The sequence below is a fragment of the Pithys albifrons genome, chromosome 8 (assembly GCF_047495875.1).
Source record: "Pithys albifrons albifrons isolate INPA30051 chromosome 8, PitAlb_v1, whole genome shotgun sequence".
NCBI lineage: Eukaryota > Metazoa > Chordata > Aves > Passeriformes > Thamnophilidae > Pithys > Pithys albifrons.
In genome coordinates this window covers 1,572,701-1,585,939 of record NC_092465.1, presented here as the reverse complement: position 1 = coordinate 1,585,939, position 13,239 = coordinate 1,572,701, and the positions used below count along the sequence as shown (strand labels likewise).

General features: G+C 53.2%; 1 protein-coding gene across 1 annotated transcript in view; it reads right to left on the bottom strand.

Moving 5' to 3' along the window:
• Positions 1–13,239, bottom strand: part of PRPF40A (pre-mRNA processing factor 40 homolog A) — a 34,994-nt gene that overhangs the window by 5,196 nt on the left and 16,559 nt on the right. Inside the window, exons 10-20 of the mRNA XM_071562029.1 lie at positions 11,702–12,001; positions 10,164–10,272; positions 8,015–8,079; positions 7,291–7,455; positions 6,393–6,501; positions 5,591–5,741; positions 5,342–5,475; positions 4,407–4,521; positions 3,057–3,148; positions 1,293–1,409; positions 103–240 (exon numbers count right to left, since the gene is read on the bottom strand). Coding sequence (XP_071418130.1) covers positions 103–240; positions 1,293–1,409; positions 3,057–3,148; positions 4,407–4,521; positions 5,342–5,475; positions 5,591–5,741; positions 6,393–6,501; positions 7,291–7,455; positions 8,015–8,079; positions 10,164–10,272; positions 11,702–12,001 — 1,495 coding nt within the window. The remainder of the gene's footprint in view (positions 1–102; positions 241–1,292; positions 1,410–3,056; positions 3,149–4,406; positions 4,522–5,341; positions 5,476–5,590; positions 5,742–6,392; positions 6,502–7,290; positions 7,456–8,014; positions 8,080–10,163; positions 10,273–11,701; positions 12,002–13,239) is intronic.

Below are 13,239 nucleotides of genomic sequence, written 5' to 3'. Positions count from 1 at the left end.
TCGATGGGAGAGTGGGATCAGGGTTAGGATCAGGGTCAGGATCAGGGTCAGGGTCAGCAGGAACCCCTCTGGGAACTCTCCCCAGAGCAATTCCCCACTCACATCCTCCCAGACAGCGTCCAGCTCGATGGCAGGCGTGGCCTGTTTCAACATGCTCTTGAAGGCCGACTCCTTGCGCTTCATCTTGCGCGCCTCCTCCTTCTCCCGCTCCCTCTCCCGCGCCTCCGCCTTCTCCAGCAGCTGCAGCACAGGGGGGCACACACACACTGCCACCAGGGCCAAGGGGGAGGGCAACAACCCACCCTCTGCAAACCCAGGGCACCTGCAGAGCTGTCTGTTACATCAGCTCTAATGGCAGTTCATCAATTACTGGATTTCAGAGCACGGAACTGCTGAGAACCCAAAGCAGAGCTGATCCTGCAGGGCAGAACTCGAGGAACACACACACCAACCAGGGGAGAAATGAGGCAGCAGTGAGAGAACCCCACTTAATTCCTGCCATGGAATTCCTCAAGCTGGAATGGTGATGGTTTGAATTAAGATAAAGCCCTGCCATGATTCTGGCAGTTTTAAGCACCTTTCAAATATTGGGGAAGGAGGGAAAGAAATACAGTGGAAATAAATGTTAATTCTTGTTTGGACAGGAGGTTTCATACCCTAAATCCTCATTAATTAAAGATGTGTACTGGTCTGCCCCGTGGCTTCCTCAGTACCCACTGTATCTAAGGAAGTTACAAGTATTCCACAGTGCCTCCCACAAAGCAGGGCAGGAGGGGTTTAGTTTTTCCTTCTTGCTTGGCTGGGGAGCTCCTGGGAGGTAGTTGGAGTCTGATCCCTCTGGTTGTTGGTGGTTCTCCTGTCCTGGGTGAGATTGTTTCATGCTTGTTCCCCTTCCTTGAGGTTTTTAATTGTGTTTGTCTGATTCATTTGTTTCTTTTGGTCTGGTTTTGTTTTCTTCTCAATTTTCTGGTTAATCAGTTCCCCTTTTTCCCTTTCCCCTGGGGGTGGGATCCTCTGTACTGTCTATACAGTGTGATTGGGAATGTTAGAAAATATAATTTATTCTTTTTATTCACTTCAGTTTCTCTTGAGCTCATTTCTTTTCAGTTCTTTTTTCCCTTTCCTTTGCTGGGAAAGTTCTGGGAGGGGGAAGGGGGCTCAGTCCAGGGTTGGCAACAGCCAGGCCAGACCTGTGACAAGATGTCTCCAAACATGTAATAATTATATATATTAAATATAATTTTTGATATATGTAAGTCTCTGTTGCAATCACTGTCTCTATCCATACTCACACTGTTGAAAGCCAGTTTGATGTTTCCTGCATCCAAAGTGGTGGCTCTCTTGGTGGAGCTGATGACTGTGACAAAATCCTCGAAGGAAGTGTTCACCTCCACCACAAAGCCTTTGTCCTGCAAGGAAAGGGCTCCTTGGGCACCAGGGAATGCCCTCAGGGCTGCTGTGCCATCCCAGATCCTGGGGCAGAGCCCTCCCTTCCAGGCTGGCTCTCCATAGAATGGATTGGGTTGGAAAAGACCTCAGAGATCAGCAAGTCCAACCCTTGATCCAACCCCACTGTGATCACCAGCCCAGGGCACAGAGTTGGAAAAGACCTCCGAGATCAGCAAGTCCAACCCTTGATCCAACCCTACTGTGATCACCAGCCCAGGGCACAGAGTTGGAAAAGACCTCAGAGATCAGCAAGTCCAACCCTTGATCCAACCCTACTGTGATCATCAGCCCAGGGCACGGAGTGCCCTGGGCTGGTGATCACAGTGGGGTTGGATCAAGACAGAAGGGTTGGATCAAGACAGTAGGGTTGGATCAAGACAGTAGGGTTGGATCAAGGCATGGTGGTTTCTCACTCAGTGCCACATCCATAGAATCACAGAATGATGGAATGGATTGGGTTGGAAAAGCCCTCTGAGATCATCAAGTCCAACCCTTGGGCCAACTCCAGTCCCTTTACCAGATCATGGCACTCAGTGCCACGGCCAAGCTCAGCTGAAAAACCTCCAGGGATGGGGAATCCACCCCCTCTCTGGGCAGCCCATTCCAATGCCTGAGCACTCTCTCTGCAAAGAATTTCTTCCTGCTCTCCAACTTCAAGTTCCCCTGGCAGAGCTTGAGCCCATCGTGCCCCCTTGTCCTATTGCTGAGTGCCTGGGAGAAGAGACCAACCCCCACCTGGCCACAACTTCCCTTCAGGCAGTTCCAGACAGTGCTGAGGTCACCTCTGAGCCTCCTCTTCTCCAGGCTGAACACCCCCAGCTCCCTCAGCCTCTCCCCACAGCACTTGTGCTCCAGGCCCTTCTCCAGCCTCGTTGCTCATCTCAGTTGGGTTGGAAGAGACCTCTGAGATCATCAAATCCAACCTTGATCCAACCCCACTGTGATCACTCTGGCACTGAGTGCCCTGGGCTGGTGATCACAGTAGGGTTGGATCAAGACATGGTGGATTCTCTGTCCCTGATCACAGTGGGGTTGGATCAAGACATGGTGGATTCTCTGTCCCTGGAGGTGTTCAAGAGGACACTCAGAGCCACATCCAGTCCCTTCTCCAGCCTCGTTGCTCTTCTCACTTGGGTTGGAAGAGACCTCTGAGATCATCAAATCCAACCTTGATTCAACCCCACTGTGATCACCAGCCCAGGGCACAGAGTGCCCTGGGCTGGTGATCACAGTAGGGTTGGATCAAGACATGGTGGATTCTCTGTCCCTGGAGGTGTTTCAGAGGACACTCAGTGCCACATCCAGTCCCTTCTCCAGCCCCTCAAGCTCTTTCCTCAACTGAGGGGCCCAGAACTGAACACAACACTCAAGGTGTGGCCTCCCCAAGGCAGAGTCCAGGGGAAGGGTCACTGCCCTGGGCCTGCTGGCCACGCTAGTTTGGATCCAGGCCAGGATCCCCTTGGCCTTCTTGGCCACCTGGGCACACTGGTGGCTCCTGTTGAGCTTCCTGTCCCTCAGTCCCCCCAGGTCCCTCTGCCTGGCTGCTCTCCAGCCACTCTGTGCCCAGCCTGTGGAGGGGCACCACAGAGGGAAGGGCATCTCCTCACCTTCAGGATGTCCTTGATGATCTTCTTCTCATCATGGTACCGAGCCTTGAGGTCCTCCACGTAGAACTTGAAGAGGTCCAGGGCGGTGGAGCCTGAGGAGGGACAGGAGTCAGGGGCACCTCTGGGCACCTCCGGGCACCTCTGGGCACCGGCGGCACTCGGGGCTGGCAGGGAGCACTTGGATCGTGAGGTTTGGGGTGTTTCAAAGATATTTTAAAGATTTTTCCTGAGATTTTGGAACATTTTTTTAGAGGTTTTTAAATTTTCAAATTTTCCTTTACTTTTTTAGGCTTTTGTAGACAGAATTTTTTAGATTTTGAGGGTTTTTTGCAGGTGTTTTAGATGATTTTTAGATTTAGATTGTTGAGATTTTTACTATTATTTTAGGGGGTTTTTAGATTATTTTAAGGTAGTTTTTTCAGATTTTCCAGGACAACTTTTCACATTTTTCAACACAACTTTTTCAGGACAACTTTTTCAGAGTTTTCAGGACAACTTTTCCGTTTTTTTTTTTAGGACAACTTTCCCAGACTTTTTAGGACAACTTTTCAGATTTTTTTTAGGACTTTTCCAGATTTTTTCCTTTTTTTTTTTTTTTTTTACAACTTTTCCAGAATTTTTTAGGACAATTTTTCCAAGTTTTTTTTAGGACATCTTTTCCACATTTTCTAGGACAATTTTCCAGATTTTTCAGGACAACTTTTCTTTTCTTTTTTTTTACAACTTTTCCAGAATTTTTAGGACAACTTTTCAGATTTTTTAGGACAACTTTTCATATTTTTCCAGAACATCTTTTCCACATTTTTCCAGGACAACTTTTTACAATTTTCAGGACAACTTTTCAGATTTTTCAGGACAACCTTTCACATTCTTTTTCTGAACCACGTTTTAGAATTTTCAGGACCACTTTTCAGATTTTTAACAACTTTCCCAGATTTTTTTTTCCCAGAGTAACTTGCCCAGATTTTTCTAGGCACCTTTTTCAAATTTTCAGGACAACTTTTCATATTTTTCAGGACAACTTTTTTAGAGCTTTTAGAGAACATTTTTAGCTATTTCCATCTTTAAAAATATATTTTCAGATACCTTTTAGATTTTAATTTTTTTTTTTAGTTTTCAAGATACTCTTTAGATTTAAGATACTTTTAGGTTTCTTAGATATTTTTTAGCTATTTCCTTTAAGATTTGTAGATCAAGACAGACCTGTAAAATATTTATAGGCATCTTCTACATTACGATATTTTTAGAATTTTTTTCGCCTTTTTTCCCAGACATTTTGGAGACTTTGCAAAGGCTTAAAATGGTTTTTTTAGGTGTCTGGCTGGTGTTTGAGCTGCCCCAGAGCCTCACCTGGCTGGCCCAGCATGCTGGTGAACCTGATGTCAGAGCTGATGGCCGGGTACAGCTCCATCCAGGAGGACATGGAGTGCAGCTGCCCATGCTCGTGCAGCTCGTCCAGGAACAGCTGCAAGACACAGGCACAGTGCCAAGGCCCTGGCATGGGCACCCCTGGCACCTGCAATCCCACCTGGCCTCAAATATCAGGGAAAAAGCCCGTTCTCCTCCACCAGTTACAACATTCCATCTCTTTCCTCCTGTTCTCCCCCACTCCTGCAGCTTTCTGGCAAACAGAGCAGAGGAAATGCTACAAACTCTCCCACCTGAGGCATCAAACCCACCCCCTGACCAGCCCTAAGGAACAGAAATCCCACCCCTGACATGGTGAGGGCAGGGAATGCCACCCACCTGAGGCATCAAACCCACCCCCTGACCAGCCCTAAGGAACAGAAATCCCACCCCTGACACAGTGAGGGCAGGGAAGCCAATGCCACCCACCTGAGGCATCAAACCTACCCCCTGACCAGCCCTAAGGAACAGAAATGCCCCCCCTGACACAGTGAGGGCAGGGAAGGCAATGCCACCCACCTGAGGCATCAAACCTACCCCCTGACCAGCCCTAAGGAACAGAAATGCCCCCCCTGACACAGTGAGGGCAGGGAAGCCAATGCCACCCACCTGAGGCATCAAACCCACCCTTCACCAGCCCTAAGGAATAGAATCCCTCCCCTGACACAGTGAGGGCAGGGAAGGCAATGCCACCCACCCACCTGAGGCATCAAACCCACCCCCTGACCAGCCCTAAGGACTAGAAATCCCCCCCTGACACAGTGAGGGCAGGAAGCCAATGCCACCCACCTGAGGCATCAAACCCAGCCCCAGACCAGCCCCAAGGAACAGAAATCCCACCCCTGACACGGTGAGGGCAGGAAGCCAATGCCACCCACCTGAAAGGACTCCCTGTTTTTCCGCTGCCTCCTCCTTTCCCTCAGCAAACTCTTCTGCTTCTCCTCCTCCTCCTCCTTCTCCAGGGCCCGGATGTGTTCCTCAAAGCAGATCAGGGCATCCTCCTTATCCATGTCTGGCAGGAGAACAGGGAGGAGAGATCAGGTCAGTTCCTCCTGTCACCTGGGCACCCCCAGCCCCTCCCTGGGCACCCCCAGCCCCTCCCTGGGCACCCCCAGCCTGGCACCCACTCTGCAGCTCCTCGTCCTCGGCGAAGGTGGGGTTGTCCATCAGGTACTGCTGGGCCTCTGACCACGTGGTGCAGTAGGTGACATTGGCCATGTTATCCAGAATGTTCTTCAGGGCTTCCCAGTTCCTCTTCCGTAACTGCTTGGCTTGTTCCTGAGGAGAAAACACAAGGATTTGGGATTACATTGGAGGCTGTGTGGACACAAAGGCAGGACACTGAGGCAGCTCCAAGGAAACCCAGAATTAACCTTTCATTTCCAGACAATCCCAGCCTGGTTTGGGTTGGAAAGGACCTTAAACCCCATCCAGTGCCACTCCAAAATGAATCACTGGATCCTCTTCTCCCACAGCACCAGAAACAGACCCCAAGGATTGTGTGTTCCTAAATGGCACATCCCACAGTTTGCAGTGCCTGGAACTGCCTGAAGATCCCAGAATTCTGGGGTGGTTTGGGTTGGAAGGGACATTAAAGCCCATCCAGTGCCACCCCTGCCATGGGCAGGGACACCCTCACTATCCCAGGTTGCTCCAAGCCCCCTCCAGCCTGGCTTGGAACACAACACAACTTGGACCCACACAGTTTTGACCTGTTGTTACTGTTTCACAATAATTCAGAGCAGTTCACAATAAAAGCCACGTTTTAATTAATTAAAATCACACTAAAAATTCAACACGTGGCAAATGCAGCAGAACTTCTCTCAGTACAAAGACCTTTTGCTGTGTATCTCCCACAGGGGCTCACCCTGTCCCAGCTCTCAGGAGAGGTCACTGAGGGGTAACAAGGCACATGAGAAAGGGACTCACCTTCTCCTTCTTGGACAGGAAGAACAGGACATCCTCATAGATTTCCAGCCGATCCCGCTCCGAGATGGCATTCCACACTTCCATCTCCCCAAACATCTGCTCAGCTTTCCTGGGCAAAGGGCAAACATTTACTGCTGACTAAAACTGCCCCACCAGCTCCCAATGACACCACTGAACTCTGTTACAAGCAGGACACTTCTGTAGGACATCTCCCGGATTTTCCCCCTTGGGAATTTTTCCATGACACCTTTTTATCTTTTACAAATGAAGGGAAGACCCTGAGATTGGCTCAGCTGGTTAAAACTTGGCTGTAACAATGCCAAGGTCATGGGTTCAATCCCTGTGTGGGCATTGACTGAAGAGTTGGACTCGATGGTCCTTGTGGGTCCTTCCAACTCAGAACAGTCTGGGATTCTGGGATAGAGAGATTGGATGGAGGGAGGGATGGAGGGAGGGATGGATGAGCTCAGTTGGTTCAAACTTGGCTGTAACAATGCCAAGGCCATGGGTTCAATCCCCTGTGTGGGCCATTGACTGAAGAGTTGGACTCGATGGTCCTTGTGGGTCCTTCCTACTCAGAATAGTCTGGGATTCTGGGATAGAGGGAGGGATGGAGGGAGGGAGTGATAGATAAATAGATGGGTGGACGGATGGATGGATAGATGAGCTCAGTTGGTTAAAACTTGGCTGTAACAATGCCAAGGTCATGGGTTCAATCCCCTGTGTGGGCATTGACTGAAGAGTTGGACTTGATGGTCCTTGTGGGTCCCTCCCAACTCAGCATAGTCTGGGATTCTGTCTCTGAAGAGCTCAAAATGCAAGTTGATGCCACTGCACACCCTCTGATTCCAACAGGATCTCCTCCAAGGGCTCAGGCCCTGCCCCAGCAGTGCCTTACTTGTATCTGGTGGTCGATGTCATCTTCTCGTGGTTCTCCAGGAAACGCTGGAAGGATTCTTTGGCTTCTTTGTACTTGGATCTTGCTTCTTCTTTCTCCTCTTTCTCTGTCTGAACTTTGTAAGCATTAAAAGCTTGTTTTTTCTCACTCAGTTTTGCCAGAGCACTTCACAGCAGAGAAAAAGAAAATAACAATAATGTCATTTATACAGAGGGATCAAATAAGAAAACACGAAGAACCAAGAGGTGACACGTCTGAGTAATCCTGATTTGAGCCAGAATTAAACCTGATCTCAATGCCCAGTCACCACAGCACAGCCTCAGGATCAGTGGAGACCAGTCAGAACAGCAGCAATTAATGAGGCAGTTAATCACAAAACACAAGTTCTTACCCTGCTGCATTCACACATTTCAGGTGACAATTATATTTTTATCACAGGCATCAACCCCTTTCCTGCCAGTGATTGTGGCAGCCACTCATTTCCAAAGTTACCCACAGAGTCTTCAGCTCCATCATTACAAATGTGTGTTTTTATTCCCAAGAAAATGATGTAAACAGCAGAAAATACCAACTCCCAAAGGGCAAATTCAGTATTTCTTCATGGAGGGAAGGAACAAAGTTCCTGCCAGCAGCACAAGCTGCCAGAGGCTGTCACTGGCCCAGCTCTGCTTGTGCAGCTGCCTCCAGCAGGGCTGGGGGTCTCAGGGGAAGGGAGGAGCAGTACCTGTATCTGGGGTCGTTGATGATCATTTTCATCGCCTGCTCCCACGAGGCGTTGGATGGGACTCGCTGGGAAAACAGCAAAGCATGGCTGGATTAGCTTGGGAACCCACAGGCCCCAGGGACAGCTCCTTAAAGCACAGCCAGCAGGGCAGAAACAGGATCAAACCTGGCACAGGGCAGGGCACACTCAGGGCACACACAGGGCAGGGCACACACAGGGGCACAGCACAGGGCAGGGCACACACAGGGCAGGGCACACACAGGGCAGGGCACACACAGGGCACACCCAGGGGCACACATAGGGCAGGGCACACACAGGGCAGGGCACACACAGGGCAGGGCACACACAGGGCAGGGCACAGCACAGGGCAGGGCACAGCACAGGGCAGGGCACAGCACAGGGCACACCCAGGGGCACACATAGGGCAGGGCACATACAGGGGCACAGCACAGGGCAGGGCACACTCAGGGCAGGGCACACACAGGGCAGGGCACACTCGGGCACACACAGGGCGGGGCACACACAGGGCGGGGCACACACAGGGCGGGGCACACTCAGGGGCACACACAGGGCAGGGCACACACAGGGGCAGGGCACACACAGGGGCAGGGCACACACAGGGGCAGGGCACACACAGGGGCACAGTACAGGGCAGGGCACACACAGGGCAGGGCACACTCAGGGCAGGGCACACTCAGGGGCACACACAGGGCAGGGCACAATCAGGGGCACAGTACAGGGCAGGGCACAATCAGGGGCACAGTACAGGGCAGGGCACAATCAGGGGCACAGTACAGGGCAGGGCACACACAGGGCACACACAGGGCAGGGCACACTCAGGGGCACAGTACAGGGCAGGGCACACTCAGGGGCACACACAGGGCAGGGCACACTCAGGGCAGGGCACACTCAGGGCAGGGCACACTCAGGGGCACAGCACAGGGCAGGGCACAGCACAGGGCAGGGTACACACAGGGCACACACAGGGCAGGGCACATTCAGGGGCACAGTACAGGGCAGGGCACACTCAGGGGCACAGTACAGGGCAGGGCACACTCAGGGGCACAGTACAGGGCAGGGCACACTCAGGGGCACACACAGGGCAGGGCACACTCAGGGGCACAGTACAGGGCAGGGCACACTCAGGGGCACAGTACAGGGCAGGGCACACTCAGGGGCACAGTACAGGGCAGGGCACACTCAGGGGCACAGCACAGGGCAGGGCACACTCAGGGGCACAGCACAGGGCAGGGTACACTCAGGGGCACAGCACAGGGCAGGGCACACTCAGGGGCACACACAGGGCAGGGCACACACAGGGCAGGGCACACACAGGGGCAGGGCACACACAGGGGCACAGTACAGGGCAGGGCACACACAGGGCAGGGCACACTCAGGGGCACACGCAGGGCAGGGCACAATCAGGGGCACACACAGGGCAGGGCACAATCAGGGGCACAGTACAGGGCAGGGCACACTCAGGGGCACACACAGGGCAGGGCACACTCAGGGGCACACACAGGGCAGGGAACACTCAGGGGCACACACAGGGGCAGGGCACACACAGGGCACACACAGGGCAGGGCACACACAGGGCAGGGCACACTCAGGGGCACAGCACAGGGCAGGGCACACTCAGGGGCACAGCACAGGGCAGGGCACACTCAGGGGCACAGCACAGGGCAGGGCACACTCAGGGGCACAGCACAGGGCAGGGCACACTCAGGGGCACACACAGGGCAGGGCACACTCAGGGGCACACACAGGGCAGGGCACACTCAGGGGCACACACAGGGCAGGCACAGCTCAGGGGCACACACAGGGGCACACACAGGGCAGGCACAGCTCAGGGGCACACACAGGGGCACACACAGGGGCACACACAGGGGCACACACAGGGGCACACACAGGGCAGGGAACACTCAGGGGCACACACAGGGCAGGGAACACTCAGGGGCACACACAGGGCAGGGCACACACAGGGCAGGGCACACACAGGGCAGGGCACACACAGGGCAGGGCACATGCAGGGCAGGGCACACGCAGGGGCAGGGCACACGCAGGGGCAGGGCACACGCAGGGGCAGGGCACACGCAGGGGCAAATGCAGGTTTGGAGTTCAATAAACCCTTAATAACTGGCCCAAATACCTTTTCTTTTAACAGCTCTTTAAAGGCTTGTTTGGCCTCTTCCTTCGTGTTCCAGGTGTAGGTTTTCTTCACGGGTTGGGCCTCCTCATCCTCCTTCTTTGAAGCAGCACTAGAAACAAAAAGCAGGAATTTTACTATTTAAGCCTTTGTTTTGCTAAGTTAGAGCCCTGAGGAGTCACCAATTACTGCAATCAGCTCAAAGTGAAGCAATGATGTCACACGTGATAAATCCAGTCGGCCCAAGGCTTCTCCTCACAGGCACCACACACAGCTCATCAAAAAACCCAAGTTATTGCAGATAATTTCCCCCTTATGCAACTGGCTGCCTGCTCAAGTTATCTAGAAATGATTCCTTGAAAAGACAAAGCTGAAATCCAGCAGGAATATTCACATATTAAATGTAAAGTGCCTAAAAATGTGCCTCTTGTCCTTAATTGCCTCCTGCTGTCTGCAATCCCCCCCAGCATTTCCTCCTTTGAATGACAGAAATCACAAGCTCCAACTCTCCACATAATCAATTCTTCATTATTAATAAAGAAAGGGTGTCTCATTTCTGCTGGAACAGATAAAAATCTATTCTTTTCTTTGATTCTAATGACAACCAAGTGCATGTCTATGGAAAAGGAAGATAAAAAAATCAGTATTTAATGGGATATTTTTACAGCTAGTGAAACATTTATGGAATGTTCATGTCAGTGATGCTTTGTAGGTTTAAGAGCTTTGGGAGAAGGTTGGCAAGAGGAGCTGATTTTATAAAACCAGGTTTAACAATTCCTGCTCTCTGTCTTAGTCCTTGTTGTGCTGTGGTGCCACTGCCCCCTCTCGTGTCCAGGAGGAGCCTGGGGAGCCTCAGCTGAGGAGAAACCAGAGCCCAGAGAAAGAAAACTGCAGGAAGTCACGTGGCTTCCTCCTTTCCCATGGAATGGTTTGGGTGGGAAGGGAACCTCAAAGTCATCTTGTTCCATCATCTCCCACCAGCCCAGGCTGCTCCAGAGTCACCTGTTCCAACATCTCCCACCAGCCCAGGCTGCTCCAAAGTCACCTGTTCCATCATCTCCCACCAGCCCAGGCTGCTCCAGAGTCACCTGTTCCATCATCTCCCACCAGCCCAGGCTGCTCCAGAGTCACCTGTTCCAGCATCTCCCACCACCCCAGGCTGCTCCAAAGGTCATTTGTTCCAACATCTCCCACCAGCCCAGGCTGCTCCAAAGGTCATTTGTTCCAACACCTCCCACCAGCCCAGGTTGCTCCAGAGTCACCTGTTCCAACATCTCCCACCAGCCCAGGCTGCTCCAAAGGTCATTTGTTCCAACATCTCCCACCAGCCCAGGCTGCTCCAAAGTCACCTGTTCCAACACCTCCCACCAGCCCAGGCTGCTCCATGCCCCGTCCAACCTGCCCGTGGCTGGGCAGGGATGGGGCAGTCTGTGCCTGTGCCAGGCCCTCCCACCCTCCCAGGGCAGGATGTCTGCAATGCCCAGCCCAGCTCCCCGTCCCTGGGCTCCCCCCCATGCCCCTGGTGCCACGGTGCCACTCACTCTGCCGCGGGGTCCTGCTTGGCCGTGTCCTCGGCGCCGGTGGCCGCGTCCGCCGTGCCCTCCTGTGTGCCGGGGGCGGCGCTGCCCTGGCCCTGCTCCTCGCCCGGGGCCGTGCCAGTGCCGGTGCCCTCAGCCTCTGTCCCCGCGGCAGCCGGGGCCGTGTCCCCCTCCGGAGCGGCCACTGCCGGGGTGGCAGCGCCCGTGGCTGTGCCCTCGCCCGCCGGGGCCGCGCTGGCACCGCTCGCCGTGTCCGGGGCTGCCACCGGAGCCGCCGCCGCGCCAGAGTCCTCGGGCTTCGTGCTGGGGGGCACAAACACAGTCAGAGGGGCAGGAGGGGCAGGGCACACTCAGGGCACACACAGGGCACACTCAGGGCAGGGCACACTCAGGGGCACACACAGGGGCACACACAGGGCACACTCAGGGCAGGGCACACTCAGGGGCACAGCACAGGGCAGGGCACACACAGGGCAGGGCACACACAGGGCAGGGCAGACTCAGGGCAGGGCACACTCAGGGCAGGGCACACACAGGGGCACAGCACAGGGCAGGGCACACTCAGGACAGGCACAGCACAGGACAGGGGACAGCCAGGACAGGGCACAGCACAGGACAGGGCACAGCACAGGGCACAGCACAGGGCAGGGCACACTCAGGGCAGGGAACACACAGGGCAGGGAACACACAGGGCAGGGAACACACAGGGCAGGGAACACACAGGGCACGGCACACTCAGGGCACGGCACACTCAGGGGCACGGCACACTCAGGGGCACGGCACACTCAGGGGCACGGCACACTCAGGGGCACGGCACACTCAGGGGCACGGCACACTCAGGGGCACGGCACACTCAGGGGCACGGCACACTCAGGGGCACGGCACACTCAGGACAGGCACAGCACAGGACAGGGCACAGCACAGAACAGGGCACAGCACAGGACAGGGCACAGCACAGGACAGGGCACAGCACAGGACAGGGCACAGGGGCACAGGGCAGGGACTCAGCAGGGAGGGAAGGAGGGCACTGGGTTAGAGAAACACCTCTGGAAAAGGGGCAACAAGATTTAAAGGCTCTCAGAAAAAGTTTCAAGACTCTCAGGAAAAGGTTTCAAGGCTGAGAAATTGTTTCAAGACTCTCAGAAAAAAATTAAGGACTCTCAGAAAAGGGTTTGAAAGACTCTCAGAAAAAAGTTTGAAAGACTCTGAGAAAAAGTTTGAAAGACTCTCAGAAAAAAGTTTGAAAGACTCTCAGAAAAAAGTTTGAAAGACTCTCAGAAAAAAGTTTGAAAGACTCTCAGAAAAAAGTTTCAAGACTCTCAGAAAAAAGTTTCAAGACTCTCAGAAAAAAGTTTCAAGACTCTCAGAAAAAAGTTTCAAGACTCTCAGAAAAAAGTTTGAAAGACTCTCAGAAAAAGTTTAAGGACTCTCAGAAAAAAGTTTGAAAATGCTCAGAAAAAGATTTGAAGACTCAGAAAAAGGTTTGAAAGACTCAGAAAAAGGTTTGAAAGACTCAGAAAAAGGTTTGAAAGACTCTCAGA